At 37.9% G+C, this 15597-nt stretch overlaps 1 protein-coding gene across 1 annotated transcript in view; it reads right to left on the bottom strand.

Moving 5' to 3' along the window:
- LOC107661333 (serine/Arginine-related protein 53-like) overlaps positions 1–15597 on the bottom strand; it is a 151133-nt gene that overhangs the window by 1714 nt on the left and 133822 nt on the right. Inside the window, exons 7-8 of the mRNA XM_016450854.1 lie at positions 4474–4580; positions 2920–3030 (exon numbers count right to left, since the gene is read on the bottom strand). Coding sequence (XP_016306340.1) covers positions 2920–3030; positions 4474–4580 — 218 coding nt within the window. The remainder of the gene's footprint in view (positions 1–2919; positions 3031–4473; positions 4581–15597) is intronic.

The following is a 15597-nucleotide window of genomic DNA, read 5'->3' as shown; positions in this document are numbered from 1 at the left end:
ACACACACACACACTCACACACACACTCACACACTCACACACACACACACACACACAGAGGGAAGGTTGTAAAACTGATGTCTTCATTAGGCAGAACAACAGACAATATTAATTTTTTCAGTGCTCTTATGATTAGATGGGATGATACATATTTGCTCTAAAACCACTTGATCAAATGATTTTTCTTTCTTTACTAAATGATGAAATCTGAATCAGTTCAGTTCAATTTATTTTGCTATGATTCTTAGTTATTTAAGAGAATATGCTACAAATGCAATGATTGAAGTATACTGAGGATGTGTTTTTTTAAGAACTGAAAAAACAGTATATTGGATTAGAAATGCATAATGCATTGGATATTATTACAGTAAACACTGTGATCCCTTTCTGTGCAGTACAAGTGAACGTTACAGAGTCCTCCTACAGAGAGAAGCGATATCTTATTGAGATCAGATAATCTGCGCCCACAGCGGGAAATCTGTGACTGTCTGCTACTGTCTGCATGTGCGCCATTTCAGTTTCCCTCATTGTTTACTCCACTCAGAGGCACGAAGAAGCCTGTATTTGGCCGAGGTCTACTAACGGCCTGATGCTATAGATCTGAAACGTAAGTAACCCTTTTGAAACAAAGCTTTCCTATTGGTTTCTAATGGATTCCAAGCCTGCGCTCTAATTGTCTGGCTTGGCTTAATATAGGACAGTCACAGCTGCGATTAGATTTGGAGCAAGTGTAAATGGTATTGCATCATAAACACATCAGACAGGGTAATACGCGCGCTTGATTCGGGTGTCAGCGTAAAGGGAGAATTTGAGTGATTCCCATATTAGTTGTGCTTATGAGTTCCTTAAGTTTGGAAGTTCCGGATTCTTCTCCAACACTCATCACTCATTTCCTTCATCCAAAAAACACGAGAGGCACCAAATCAAATCTAGGCTTTGGAAAGACTGATCGCTTCCATCCCTCTGCGTGTGCATTATAAGTGTGTCATTTACATCGGGTTAGGGTCCGCCTGTAGCATTCGTTTGGGCTCTGTTTGCCTGGGAAACATGTGCACATGTAGCGCTAATAGACTGAGGGTGTATGTCGCCCGCTTCCCCTTGCCTTTTCTTTTTGTAGGCGATGCCGCGACACAACAACGAGCCTCCTCTGACTCTTAACGCACCTAGCGAAGCGCAGCTAACGAGTTTTAAATTACAGTAGATACAGTAAGTGGTGGTGGCTAAATGATTGAATCATTACTGGTGATCAGGGCTCTCTCGCCTTGGGCATATTGCTGCAATAGATCAGCCTGTCGAGCTCATCTGCATCAGTCACACGTAACCCAGTTTGCCGAGTGAGAGAGATGGAGCGCACTTTCGTAGGAAATTCTGTCTGCCAATATTACTGAGGGTGCATAAGAAGGGCCCTGAGTGGTTTGTCAAGAAGCGCAGCTTCAGAAATAGGCAATTTCTACAAGGGTGGGGGGAAATATGTCTTGGGAGAGGAGAATTATTGATCGGAGGAGTTTTGGGAAGCTTATGTGTAACTTCGGATGCTGGGGCCTGCGATACCAAAGTCTTATTTAATGTATGTTGTGAATAATATATATATTTTTCTTCTTTGAAAGAATTAGAGAGGTTCATGAGGCGGAGAGATTACTGGGCACATTACATAGACTTCTATTGTTTTTATATACAGATAGTTATACACTTTTTAGCCTAAACCCACCCTACCCCTCACAGAATACTTTCTGCATTTTTACAATTTCAAAAAAGTTTGCTTACTTTATTTTTATACCAGTTTTATAAATGAAGGCATCCCCAAATCGAGGTTTTTGGCGATTTTGTCAGGTTTTGCTCACTTTTGGGTAAAAATTTGTCCCCAAAATATGATTAAGGAGGTACACACACACACACACACACACACACCCCTTGGGTTTTTGTGTTTTATGAGGACTCTACACAGACATTTTTAGACTGTACAACCTTTATATTCTATTCCCTAACCCTAACCATAAACTTCCGTAAACCGTAACCATAAATCAATTTTTCATTTTCAATCAATCAATCAATAAATAAATGAATTTATAAAAATAGAAATAATAGAAATAAAAAATTTAGTATGATTTACAACCTGCTTTCCTCATGGTGACTGAAACTTTGTCCACACAATGTCAAAAAGTTCAGGTTTTACTATCTGAAAGTAGGGAAACATAGGGAACACCTGGATCACACACAAACACGTTGGGTTTCCATGTTTTATGGGTTCATTCCATAGGCGTAATGTCTTTTCTACTGAACAAACTGTATTTTCTATCCCCTTACCCTAAACCTACCCCTCATAGGAAACTTACTACATTTTTAGATTTTAAAAAAACTTCATTCTGTATGATTTGTAAGCTGTTTTCCTCATGAGGAATTTTACTGGTATTACTATCCTTGTTGGATCATTTGGTCCTCATAACGTCAGGAATATCAGGTACACACACACACACACACACACACAGACTCTTTTTTATTTTGTTATCTAACTGGGGAAATTCAATAGACTTCTATTGTTTCATTTACAGCAAGGCAAGGCAAGTTTATTTATATAGCACATTTCATACACAATGGTAATTCAAAGTGCTTTACATAAAAGAAAATAAAAAAAATAATAATAATAATCACAACAATAAAACAAGGAATTAAAAAAAAAAAATGTAGTTATACATTTTTTAGTTATAAAGTTATAAAATAAAACAGCTAGTTATAAATACTGTAATCTAACCCTAACAGAACATGGTCAGCAATTTTACAATGAAATATAATTCATTTTTACAGTGTTTTTACAAATGGAGATGTTCCCAAAACAAGGTTTTGGAAGGTTTTGTCAGATATAGCTCACGTCTGGATACAAATATGTCTGTAAAATACACTGAAGTAGATCAACAGCCTTACGTTAGGGTGAGCCAGGGTGTTGCTGTCAGTGTACATGATGGAGCTGGGCAAAAGGGTGACTTCCTCTTTTATAGTCTCTGCCTCGTTCTTGATCTCTGAAGCTTCAGTCACCTACACATAAAGAGTTATGGTATTTACAAAAACCTTAAGAAATCACACCGAGCTCTGGTCTTTCCGTCATTCCAGACATTTCTCTTATTCATAATATTCAAACCCACTCCCACTTTGAATGCCTCATTCCTTAACTTCTTCACTATCGTATCTTATTCCCCTGAGATCCACTCTTCTTTGGTGCCAAAAATAGTCATAATTTAGACCCCTTAAGTTTCAACCATAATTAAACCCACTGGTAATTTGCAAATAATTCTGAACACCGTGATTAGCTTGTTTGAGGTTAACCTTCATTAACCTTCCAGGACTGGGTTAGAATTAAAGGCATAGTTCAGCCAAAAAAGAAAGCTCTGTCATGTTGTTCAAAATATGTACAACTTTCCTTTCTACTGCGGAACATAAAAGAAGATATTTAGAGAAACCGAAACCGTTTGCTTACCACCATTCTTCAAAATATCGTCTGATGTGTTCTGCAGAAGAGAGAAACGCATACAGGTTTGGAGCGACGTGAATTTTCATTTATGGGTAAACTATCCCATTGATTAAAATATACTTTTTGCTGCTGTTTTTTTTTGCAAAGATCTTCATCTGTGTGACATTAGTAAGTTGCAGACACTGAGATATTTTTGCACCTTGCTTCAGATTTGAATAAGGCTCTTTTTGGACTGGAAGGAAATGAGTTCAGTGAACTATTTTATCTCAAGAGATCAAGTTAAATTTGCTTGACCCATTTAACTGGAATTAGTGGGTGCAGTTTAAAGGTGGAAGGTTTGCATCTGATAATGACTCATTCTTGAACCATAGTAAAGTTGAGCAAACACTTATCTGCAGGTGAGTTCAATGCGAGAGATGTTGGGAGCAGTTCTATACACAAACAACTGATGGCAGTATAATCATAACAGTGCTCACTCGTGTCCTTTAAAACATCTGTATCCGAGCTAAGCAGACTCCTGTGTTCAACGTCAAGGCCATACTCTGTTCAGTGAGGTTTTATCTGAGCTACATGGAACGGAAATGATTGAAAAATCAAATGTGCATGAATGTATGTATTTGTGTTTGCCCAAAGAATGTCCTCCATGTATGCTTTTATTGCTGTTCGTACATCATTCAGAGTGATGTTAAGTGCTGGTCTAGCATCAGTACAGACTCATTTCAGCTGTCACCTTTTGTCTCAGACCACAGAGATCTGTGCGCATTTGTTAGTAATCTGATTTGAGCGGTGGACCGGATTCAGTAATGCTCACAGCCCACCGACGGGCAGACGCTTTTCAAGAGCCCGAGCACAAGTGGACAGGTGCCACAGACCAAACGGAATTTAATGGCAATCATTTCATTTGCAGACAAACGGAGAGTAATCCGGCGAAAAGAAATCAAATAAAAGAATATATCTATATATGAGAAGGAAGGCAAAAAGAATAGAGAGGGAGAGAGCCAGAGATGTACCTTGGTGGCATCCCGAGATGATTTGAAAGCCTGAGGAACAAAGGAGTCGCTCTCAATGACCTCGATATCCTTTATCCTCTTCACCTGCTCGGCGAGAGACATTTCCTCTAGAGGAACAAAAACCTGAGCGGTGAGTGGACAGGCGAGAGGTCAGTGGGGCAGGTCAGACGGGCACAAACCACAGAAACAGAAAAAACATCATTCTGATGGATTCATCTCTTAGCAAATAACAGCGTCAATCTATTGGACACTGTTGAGTCTGTAGTGCACATGACACATTGAAGCAGCTGTGCTCATGGGATGCCGGTTGTGTCCCGATCCCATTCCCTGTCTATGTCAGTATGTCTCCAGTAAAACAACAGCATACTGTCCAAACAAGCAAGAACACACAAAAAGAGAAAAGAATCTAGAAAGAAAAGAAAAAAATTACTGGTTTGATGAAGCCTATGTTGTGTTAAGTGTCCTCTGTAGTTTGAAGTAGTTCGGTGGAAGTAGGACTTAAAGGGATAGTTCTGCGGCTCGTGACGATACATTGATGTGTAAAGACACAAAACGATCGGTCTGTGCAAGAAACTGAACAGTATTTATACCGTTATTTACCTCTGATCCACTGCAATGTCCGAACTGTCCTGAGCGCGTTCGCGTCTTCTTCTTCTTCTTGCTTTACGGCGGATCCGTCACGTGCCGGATGTTGTGAACGCGCTCAGGAAACGACATTTAGACATTGCAGTGCATCAGAGGTAAAACAACGACATAAATACTGTTCAGTTTCTTGCACAGACCGATCGTTTCGTGTCTTTTCACATCAGTGTATCCTCACGAGCCGCAGGGTTTAATTTGGTTTTGTTTGTGTATGTTTTTCTTTACTCTCAAAGCCGTGATTCCCATTCACTTCTATTATAAGACTGACAGACTGCAACGGTTTGAGTTAAAAATCTTCGTTTGTGTTCTACTGAAGAAACAAAGTCACCTACATCTTGGATGCCCTGGGGGTAAGCAGATAAACATCACATTTTCATTTTTGGGTGAACTATCCCTTTAACAGTCAGAAATGCTGGTCTCAGAAGATGATCTTTAGTTTGATATAGATATGTGGATCGATAATTATAGTCTGCATGAAACTGAGGTTGTGATCCTGTTTACGTCCCAATTGTGATGTATATCAGAGTGAAACTTCATTTAAGCTTCTTAAATTAGGAAAATATTTAATTTGGTTCAATGGGATTGATTGGCTTACAATGCAATATTCCATTAAAAAAAAAAACTGTCCATTTAGATTTCTTGGTGACTCGCACACATTATTAACAGTCTTCAGAAATCACCCGAGTAAACATTAACCACAGCTTTTAAATCGAAGTCTCTCTATGCATTTCCAAACTTGCTAAGCATGCAAATTATTATTTATTTATTATTTTTTTAATAGTTGAGCATTTTTCCTGCTTACTGAAAGAGAAAGACAGCGATGTTCATCACAGTATTGAAGTAAACATCAGATCAGCTGATTTATTCTGAAGACAGATTTATGTTTTCTAACATTTTGAAGTTATGCACAAATTCAATGGTGTATTCATTGTGGTTTAGGCAATTCTGTTGTGATGTTACTATTATTTTTAAGACATGAATTAAGTGTAAAAAAAAAATATTATTGGTATCAGTTAAGATGAACTAAAAAATTGGTAAAATTAACCTAATTAAACAATATGTAAAACAGCAATTTACATATTTTTTAACTGACAAAAGTAAAAACCCAACTAATTTGTGCTTGTCCAGTCTGTAGCTCTTTAATTATTCTTCTTTTTAAGTTCTCCAAGTGTCTGAAGTGGACGTTGGTCAATAAGACATCTGAAAATAAAAAGATACACTTCACAACTCATTCAGGAAACAGCCAGAGTTGTGTTTTGGCTTGAAGATGTGATTCATGTTTCTCCAAGTATTTATGGCATAGTTCTGAGTAAAATGATGCATTGTACACATCCTCAAATTTGAATGCAATATAGTATCAGGCTCTTATTCCGGTATCTGCTGTATACTGTATTGTATTCAGTTTCTCCTAATAATCATATCAGGCGATACATATGCTAATGATTTTGGGTTGGACTGATACACACAACACCTGGTCATTTTTAGTCAAGCTATCGGCTGTCCATCTCTGATGCCCTCTGGTGGTTGAGCATATTAATATGGACACTAACACATACTGTGACTTCAACGATTGCTGATAGTTTAGAAGGTAACGTTTTATTTTGATATTCCACATTCTACTGACTTTACGTAACTTTGCAAGTACGTCAAATTATTCTACTAACAGTTTACAAATACTCTAATGAGAGTTACTTGCAGATAGAAGAATGTCTAAAGTGGACTATCTTTTAGAAAGAAACAAATCTGTTTAGAATTCCATAATCCAGTCATATTGTCATAAAGCAAGGCCAGACACAACGGGTAGTATTGGAGATTTTTGTGGTCGGTAATGACGGTGAACGGATGGTTTGCTCCCTCCAGCCAGTGCCGCCACTCCTCCAGGGCGAGTTTGATGGCCAACAACTCCAGGTTGCCGATGTCGTAATTCTGCTCCGCTGAGGTCAGTTTCTTCTACGCTTCCACTACGAACGGCATGTCCGGGTCAGGATGATGAAGGATGGGGGCCGTGCTGAAGGGTGTAATAAGAATTTTTACTTTTAGGAAATTGCACAAAACATTAATATAACATATTTAGAATGTTTGAACTGTTATGGAATGTTTCACTGCCCATACAATGAAAGTTAAAAAGGTCAAAAACAAAATTTGACCTCACTGACCCTAATTGTTTTGAAAAATAAACTTTCAAAATATAGACCTTTTTTTCTCCATCTTTTGTCTTCAGCAAAATAAAGAACGTCATTCAAGTTTGGAACTACATCAGGGTGTCATAAAGCAAGGCCAGACACAACGGGTAAGTGAAAGACAGGATGGTTTATTGATACAAGAGGTGGATGAGTGGAACGGGTTAGGTTAAGGCAGGTGAGTGTCAACAGAGTGAAGGATTCCAGGGTTCTTATCTGAGTTCTGAGGGTGAGGGTCTGATGCCGGTCTCGTGGGAGATCGTGGAACAGCTTTCCGAGGAGTCGTTGGAGGATCGCGGGAGAACCAGAAGGTAAGTCTTTCTAGGAGAATATCGTATAGAGAGTCCAGAACAGTCCATAGGAGTGAACGGTAGACCGGACAGTGAGTGACTGTGAAGTGTGTGTATTTGAAGTGTGGCTTGATTGGTGACAGCAGGTGCGGGTGATCAGAACTCAGGTGACTGTGATCGGGTGATTATCCTGGCTGGTGACTGCCGTGACTGTGATGAATCCCTGACACATATATAGAGATCAGTGGTTTAAACAGAATATCTGTATGTTGGTGATGCAATGCCTACACAATTATGAGGAGAGACAGAATTTCAAGGAGATTTCAAGAAAAAAATAATCAATTCTAAGGTTCTTCAGGGTAAACGGATCTTCTATTATTTCATATGCATACTTCTCTCACTCTACACATTCATTCAGAAAAATAAAGACCTAATGTGAAATTGTTTGGTACTACTTCCATAAATAAATAGAGCAACTGGCTATATTGTCTCTAATATTTAACTTACTCCACATTAACTTCTTGTTTATTGAACTATAAACTGTGATTACCTACAGCCACAGCTGTGCTGTTATTCAGAACAGTTTGTGTGATCCTGCTAATTTAAAACATCCTTAAACATAAAACACAATGTATTACTGATACTCAAATTCACCCACAATTCAATCTCTCTCCACACATATGCATGAAAATGTGCAGAAACAAACACTATTAGGTAGGAAGCATGCTCTCTCTCTCTCTCACACACACACACACACACACACAGATCCTTGCGCTAATGAGAGGAATTAATTTAATCCATTAACTGCCAGGGAGCAACTGTCACAACACATCTTCTCGCTCTGCTCGTTTAATGAATAAATGAATATTTGCTCTGGTTTTCTCTCTGTTAGCAGAAATACTCGCTCACTCTTTCTCTCTCTCTCTCTCTCTCTCTCTCTCACACACACACACACACACACACACAGCTTTTAGTGTTTGTCTTATAAGGCTTATGAACATAACTTCAACACTGTAGCACTGACATTCTTTCCTGGCAAACAGTTGGAAATTTCTACAAAGAAAAGCAAAACAGTCATTCTAATGAATATCTAGCTTAATTCAAGTAACATACATATAGACATAGACACTGTAAGTGTGCACACACACACACACCCACACACACACACACACACACTGTTACCTTTGGAGGCACCTTCAACCAAAAACACAGCCTGTTCAGTCATTGACTGACTGGACAGCTGCCTCTAGTTTCAGACGCAGCCACGGTTACACATCACTCTCACACACACACACACACACACACACACACACACACACACACACACCATAAAAACACAAACGCGTGTCAGTGCTAACTGCTGATGTCACAACACACTTGCTCTGAGAAACAAACTTGCAATAAAATAAGCCCGAACAATTTCAGGCATGTGTTCATACATAGTGACAACAGTTTGCCTTCTCAAAAATACACATACTTGAGCATGAGGCAAAACGGAGGCGCAATATCCTCTAGGAGCCTACAGACCGTCCTTAAGATGACAGCAGTCCACTGGCTCTCAATCACACACTTATTACTCCTCCTGTGTGTGTGTGTGTGTGTACCGAACATCTTAATGACTGATACACAGACACAAACACACAAGCCCACCCAGATACATCAGTGACAACCTATCCTTGGCCCGGAATTCCATTAATGCCTCATACTTTTTGACAAACACATTATTGGTAGATAAAATGACTTCCATATGCTGTTTGTCAGATGTCAGTGAGGAAAGATATGCATTTCATAGGAAAATCAAAAATAATGGACTTTTGAGAGAGGGGCCCGTGCTGAGCAGATAGCAGAAAATCGATAGCGCTGTCGGAGAGACATCTCTGCCAGACACGATCAGCACAAGGCCAGGTCAAAGTTGACATTTAATATTGACACATTATCCACAAAATTAATTTAGAGTCCATTGTCGCCGCATTACACAAGCCTTATAGCAGTCTTCTCCACAGACAGAGACAGAGATAGATATGATGGATTCCGCTCATGTGAAGTGTTGTCTTTCCCTGCCATCCTAAAGGACTAAACGGACTCTGCTTTTATTAAACATGAATGAATGCATATTTAGATGTGAATATATTTGTGAAGAAACCAAGATATTAACATTTGTGAAAAAGAACAACAGACACGAGATGTCCAGCATCATGAAACGCTCTTAATAGCTGCTTCTCTACTTACAAGTGTGTTCAAATCCAAGGAAAGATCCTCTCCAGCAGGCAGGACTGTGCGTTGTACATGTTGCAACAGAGAATCACAAGAGGGCGATGTTCAACAACTCAAGGCACTGCAGGAAAGCAGCAGCACCACGTTCAAGGATACCAGAGGAACGTGAACGCTAAACTCACAGTGCCTGATTAATTCCCATAATTGAATGCCTTACTTCCATGAGCTAAATGACAACGGCTCTCATCACTGATGGAATAATTAAAGCAGTAGCTGCCCATCATCAGGTGGTCGGTCTCAAACGACGCGGATTCAAAGGTGCTTTTGAATGTCATGAGCAAGCTAAACAAGACCTAATGATGGCACTGCACTGATTGAGAATGAGACGAGTGTGAGAAGAAAAAAAAAGAAAACACTACAATACATGGAAAAACTTGCAGACCTCTCACATGCACTGGCACAGCTTTGTTTACCATAACAGATTTCTTGTTTTTAGTTGTTCTAGCTTATTTTAATCCTTGTTTTGTATGATTTTTAATTATTGCAAGTCGACTTGAGGCCCCCTACTGGTTGAAAACCACTGATATTTATCCACATACTGTGCATTACATGAAATACATGCATCAACATATTTGTGCGCAAAAAGTTGAACTAATTGTTAAGCACACAAGCACATTCCCTCTACGGTAAACCATTGGGAATCCGGCCTCCATCTCCGCATCGGGCTACGATATGTAATTCAATCCTCAATTTAGCCCCGGCTCTGTGGATAGATTTATTTATTTATTTCTGGCACGGCTAATTGATAGAAATTAAGCCATTAATCAAGCCACTAGCCATCATTCAGGCCAAAGAAGATGAATACAAACTTTCATAATAACCACCTTCCCCATTTTAGACCTCATTAGCATTAATTTTTTATGCAATTATGCTATTCTTTTACGCTGAGCTCATAAATTACGACTCTTTTGTTGCCGACTGGCCTTGTAAAAGCCGGGCTAATGCTTTGTAGTCTGATCTTTAAGGCAATTACTGGCTTCTTCAGTCTTTTATCTCCCTGCATTTCCAATAACCTTCCATCTAATGATTTATCTGGGCAAACCCCTGACACGCATCCGACTTGGCCCTCTTCCATTAACACTGTCTTTATTTATCTAGGAAGATCTGGTGTCTAAATAAAGGTCCTCTCCTGACTTTGTGCGAGTGCTACAGACGACGTGTAGAGAAAATGGGCTTTCGCTGGAGTCTTTGTGATTTCCATCACACAAGCACGCGTGTCACAAAAGAAACCAGGATGAAAGGTCACTGCGTTAACTTAATTACACGTCTGACAGCAAAAACTGCCATTAATTTCAGTCAGACACACTCTAGACATTTAAGCATTGTCTCGTTCAAGCGAAACGGCCACCTAAAAGACTGAAAGATTTCCACATGCAACGCTAGAGAAGGCTTCTTTAAACACAGCAGCAGGCATGAAAACGCATCGGGCCGCTGGTCAAGTAATAGTTCTTGCCTGCATTGACTTGCAAAGCTGATGCGAACACTGAAAATGCATCAAGTGCGTAATGAGCAGCTATTAGGAGCATTGATTTGCTGATTTCAGTTGATAGTTACCCAAACAAAATGGCATGTCAATATTTGCTAACTAACTAATACCCTCTCGGCTCTCTGCCTTGACAAATGAGATCTCAATGAACAAAGAGAGTTTGCAATCATCTAGTAACATGCACCCGATCCATGTTTGGAGCAGATCGCACTTCACAAACTGGCCAAATAAAAAGCTTCTCCAGCAATCTGATATGTGCCGCACGTGATATGGGTCATCTACAAGTGGACTGACTCTCGCTTGCTCCATATTAGCTCATGCCAGATACCGCTAGTGTCCCTCAGGCTCTAAAGCAGTGTGTGAGAGACAGAGACGGAGGAAAGTGTGCTCTGGAATCTAGCTGGATTCAGCTTTAGGACAGAGGATTTCCTCAGGAACAGTCACTCTAATAGACGCATGCCTGATCAGCTCATGAAGGAAGCTGACCTCAAACCTTCTCCCCACAATGACGGTTCAAACTAAACACATACGACTGTCTTATTTTTCCTGCTGAACAGCACCAATTTGCAGTACATGGCTGAAATCATTAAGCATATGCAGCATTACTGGTTTGTGGAGGTTTAATTAATATCATCGATGGCTGATGCTTCCAGCAGGAATTACAACTGCTGTCAAAGATGTATTTGACGTTTAATGACTAATACACAAAAGTTCATTAAATCAGCATTATCTATCAAATCATTTAGCAATTCCTTGTAAACTAGGGCCCTATGATTTCCGCAATGTGGACAACTTGGACAGAATCGCGGAACCCAGTCATAAAAATGGAATGTACTGTATAATGCGGAATGATAAGGAAAGTGGCAAATTTTGGACGAATAAATCAAAAAGTAGAATTTAGAAATGTAGAATTTGAAAAAAAACATCAAATGGAATTTGAGATTAAAGAAAACATTTCATAGGGGCCTAAAATCTTAATAACGTGTTGATACATTTATCAGTTTCATGATTGCAGTTAATTGGACATGCTTTTTGATTGATTTTAATACAATTTAATTTAACCATTTAAACAGAGTCCAGAAAAAATGAAAACCGAAGAAAACAGAATAAATAAAAAGGATTTCATAGGGCCCTGGCGAAGCTGCATTCCTGTACCGTGATGTCTGTGGATCAGCACATTTTGCAGCCTGTAATCAACTGTTCTCCACTGCTATATAACACAATGCTGGAGGCAGTGCAATGATGCAAGTGAATCTGAGAGAATAATAGACCATACAAAGGTAAAAAATGAATATAGGATCAATATATGATGATCAAATAGCATGTAAAGCACTCATTTTTTCTAATCAGTGGACAGTGTCAGAACTCGCTGTGTTCTCTGAACGTGGCATGAATGGCGCATTATTGTTGATTGATAATGCGTGCCCATCATGTCTTCTTCATTGCAGTGACTGGCTGATTAACTGTCAGTGTGATAATACAGACCTCTCATGCTTGCAACTGGTCCACAAATATGCCAGAGGAAAACCTGGATATATGAGGTAGCCTAATTTTAAAAGTGTGATGTCTCAATGTGATCTCGTCTCATGACCTCAAGAGTGGTTCTACCAAATATATATTCACTTACGTTTGCACAGACGCTGAAACGTACACTAATGATGTACTGACAGCATCTGAAACGCCAATTATTTAAGTATAAAATACTTTACAGATGTACAAATGTGCATGAATCTTTATGACGATTAGTACCGTGGCATTAATGTTTTGATTGTTTTGTATTCAGTTGTCACATCAATGGCATTATGTTTTCACATCACATTTATTTAAACATTTTACTCATTTACTTCATATGAAATGACAACATTTTGTCATTCTACACTTTACTAACTTAGAATGAATAACATTTCTATAATCGTTTAACCATTACTTTTCAAGTAATATTTATTTTGCTTGGAGTGGAACACATAAGGTGTTTTCTCAGTCATGCCATAAAATACACCAGAAACCCAACATAAAATCATGAAGCTTTATGGTTTTGAGGCAGTGATATCAAACGCTCAATGACTCTCGCCTGCGTTGTCACAGATTGTGATATGCTGTGTTTTGTGTGACCTGTGTTTGAATGAGAAATGTGTGCCTTCGCACCGTGGATTGGGGTAATATTTAACATTTTGTTCTGTACATCACTATAACTATTGCATATCACCACAGAGGATCGAGACTGCAACACATCGTCATTTGGACTACTTTTGCAATAAATACATGATTGTGATTGCACTTGTCTGTCATGTTTTTCTACATACACTAGTGGTCAAAAGTTTGGGATCAGTAAGACTTGTAATGTGTTTTATAGAAGTCTCTTCTGCTTATCAAGGCTGCATTTATTTGATCAGAAATACAGGAAAAAAAACAGTAATCTTGGAAAATATTATTACAATATAAAATAATGGTTTCTATTTTAATACCCTTTAAAATATAATTTATTTCTGTGATGCAAAGCTGAATTTCCATCAGCCATTACTCCAGTCTTCAGTGTCACATGATCCTTCAGAAATCATTCTAATATGCTGATTTATTATTAGAATTATCAACAGTTGTGCTGCACAATATTTTTTTTTTGGAAACTGCGATACTTTTTTCAGTATTCTTTGATGAATAAAAAGTTAAAAAGAACAGCATTTATTCAAAATAGAAATCTTTTCTAACAATATAAATCTTTGCTATCACTTCTTATCAATTTAACACATTCTTGCTGAATAAAAGTTTTCATTTCGTTCAAAAAAAAAAAAAAGAATACAAATGTACTGACCCCAAACTTTTGAACTCTAGTGTATATTGTTAGGAAAGATTTCTATTTTAAATAAATGCTCTTCTTTTTATCTTTTTATTCATCAAAGAATCCTGAAAAAAAGTATCACAGGTTCCAAAAAAATATTAAGCAGCAAACAGTTTCCAGCACTGATAATAAATCAGCATATTAGAATGATTTCTGAAGATCATGTGACACTGAAGACTGGAGTAATGATGCTGAAAATACAGCTGCACATCACAGAAATAAATTACAGTTTAATGTACATTAAAATAGAAAAACGTTATTTTACATCATAATAATATTTCGGTAGTGTATTTTTAAGAAATGGTTATTGTTAGGTTTAGAGGTGGGAGTGGATTATATATATATATATATATATTTTAATGATATATTGTTATTAAAACACAATACAAATGCACATTTGTGTTTATTATTTTTAATATATCCTTTTTGTTCTCTATAAAATGGTTATGTTTAAGTTTGGGAATAGGGTTAAGGGATCTAAAATGTATCAATAAAATAGTAAAAAAAAAAATTTAAATATGTTAATTTGTAAAAAATGTTTATGTTTTAGATGTTGTCGATATTTTCAAATCGTATGTTTTGTACCTGTAAATGTTACAAACTAATAGCTACATAAACAACGAGACCAGGCTGGATGTGTAGACCTGGAAAAGTTATGTAAATTAATCAAATCTTATAGTCCCATGGGCATGCTTATAATTAATATACATTTTTCTAGTTATGCCAAGCTCTAAAATATTTTAGAGGGTAAAAAATGTGAGTAAAAACTAAAAATCCTTCTCTAGTAAATCACAAATAACAGGAAAAGTCATGGTGCCTTGTGAACAATGGGGGGCCAAAAACTTTGAGGACCATTTGTTTACATGCACTTTACAAGTTTGATTTTATGCAGATTAATGCAATAAATGATCAAGTTGAAATGTCATGTAAACACTAGTTTAAGAAAGACTAACGGACCTAGACATTTGTAGCTCAGCTTCGTCAAATCAAATATACTTGTTAATCAGACTACAACTGCTTTTGGTGCTGTGTGCATGCTCCAAGCACAAGCACTGTATCATACCAGATATCATACTGGATTACAGGAGAGATGGAGACTCTAACTTGACTAAAACTGCACAGGAAAACAATAACAGATGTATGTTCTTGCCTAATGTCAGTGGTGGCATGCATACATTAACATTAGTTACTGCTCAAACAAACATATCCATGATTTATAGCAACATCTTTCTTTGGTGTAAATAATATACAGTTCTTGTCAATGCAAACACAAATGCACAATGACAAACATCATCTATGAGTTCCCGTTATGATGTCAGAACTGAGCCATAACAAATAAAACCCGTAATGACAAAGCAAAGCTCGGTTTACTGTGTGTGTGTGTGTGTGTGTGTGTGTGTGTGTGTGTGCGTGTTT

Source organism: Sinocyclocheilus anshuiensis, unplaced genomic scaffold (genome assembly GCF_001515605.1).
Source record: "Sinocyclocheilus anshuiensis isolate Anshui unplaced genomic scaffold, SAMN03320099.WGS_v1.1 scaffold707, whole genome shotgun sequence".
In the NCBI taxonomy this organism is placed as follows: Eukaryota; Metazoa; Chordata; class Actinopteri; order Cypriniformes; family Cyprinidae; genus Sinocyclocheilus; species Sinocyclocheilus anshuiensis.
The sequence above is the reverse complement of the archived record's forward strand: the minus strand, read 5'-3'. Positions and strand labels throughout refer to the sequence as shown.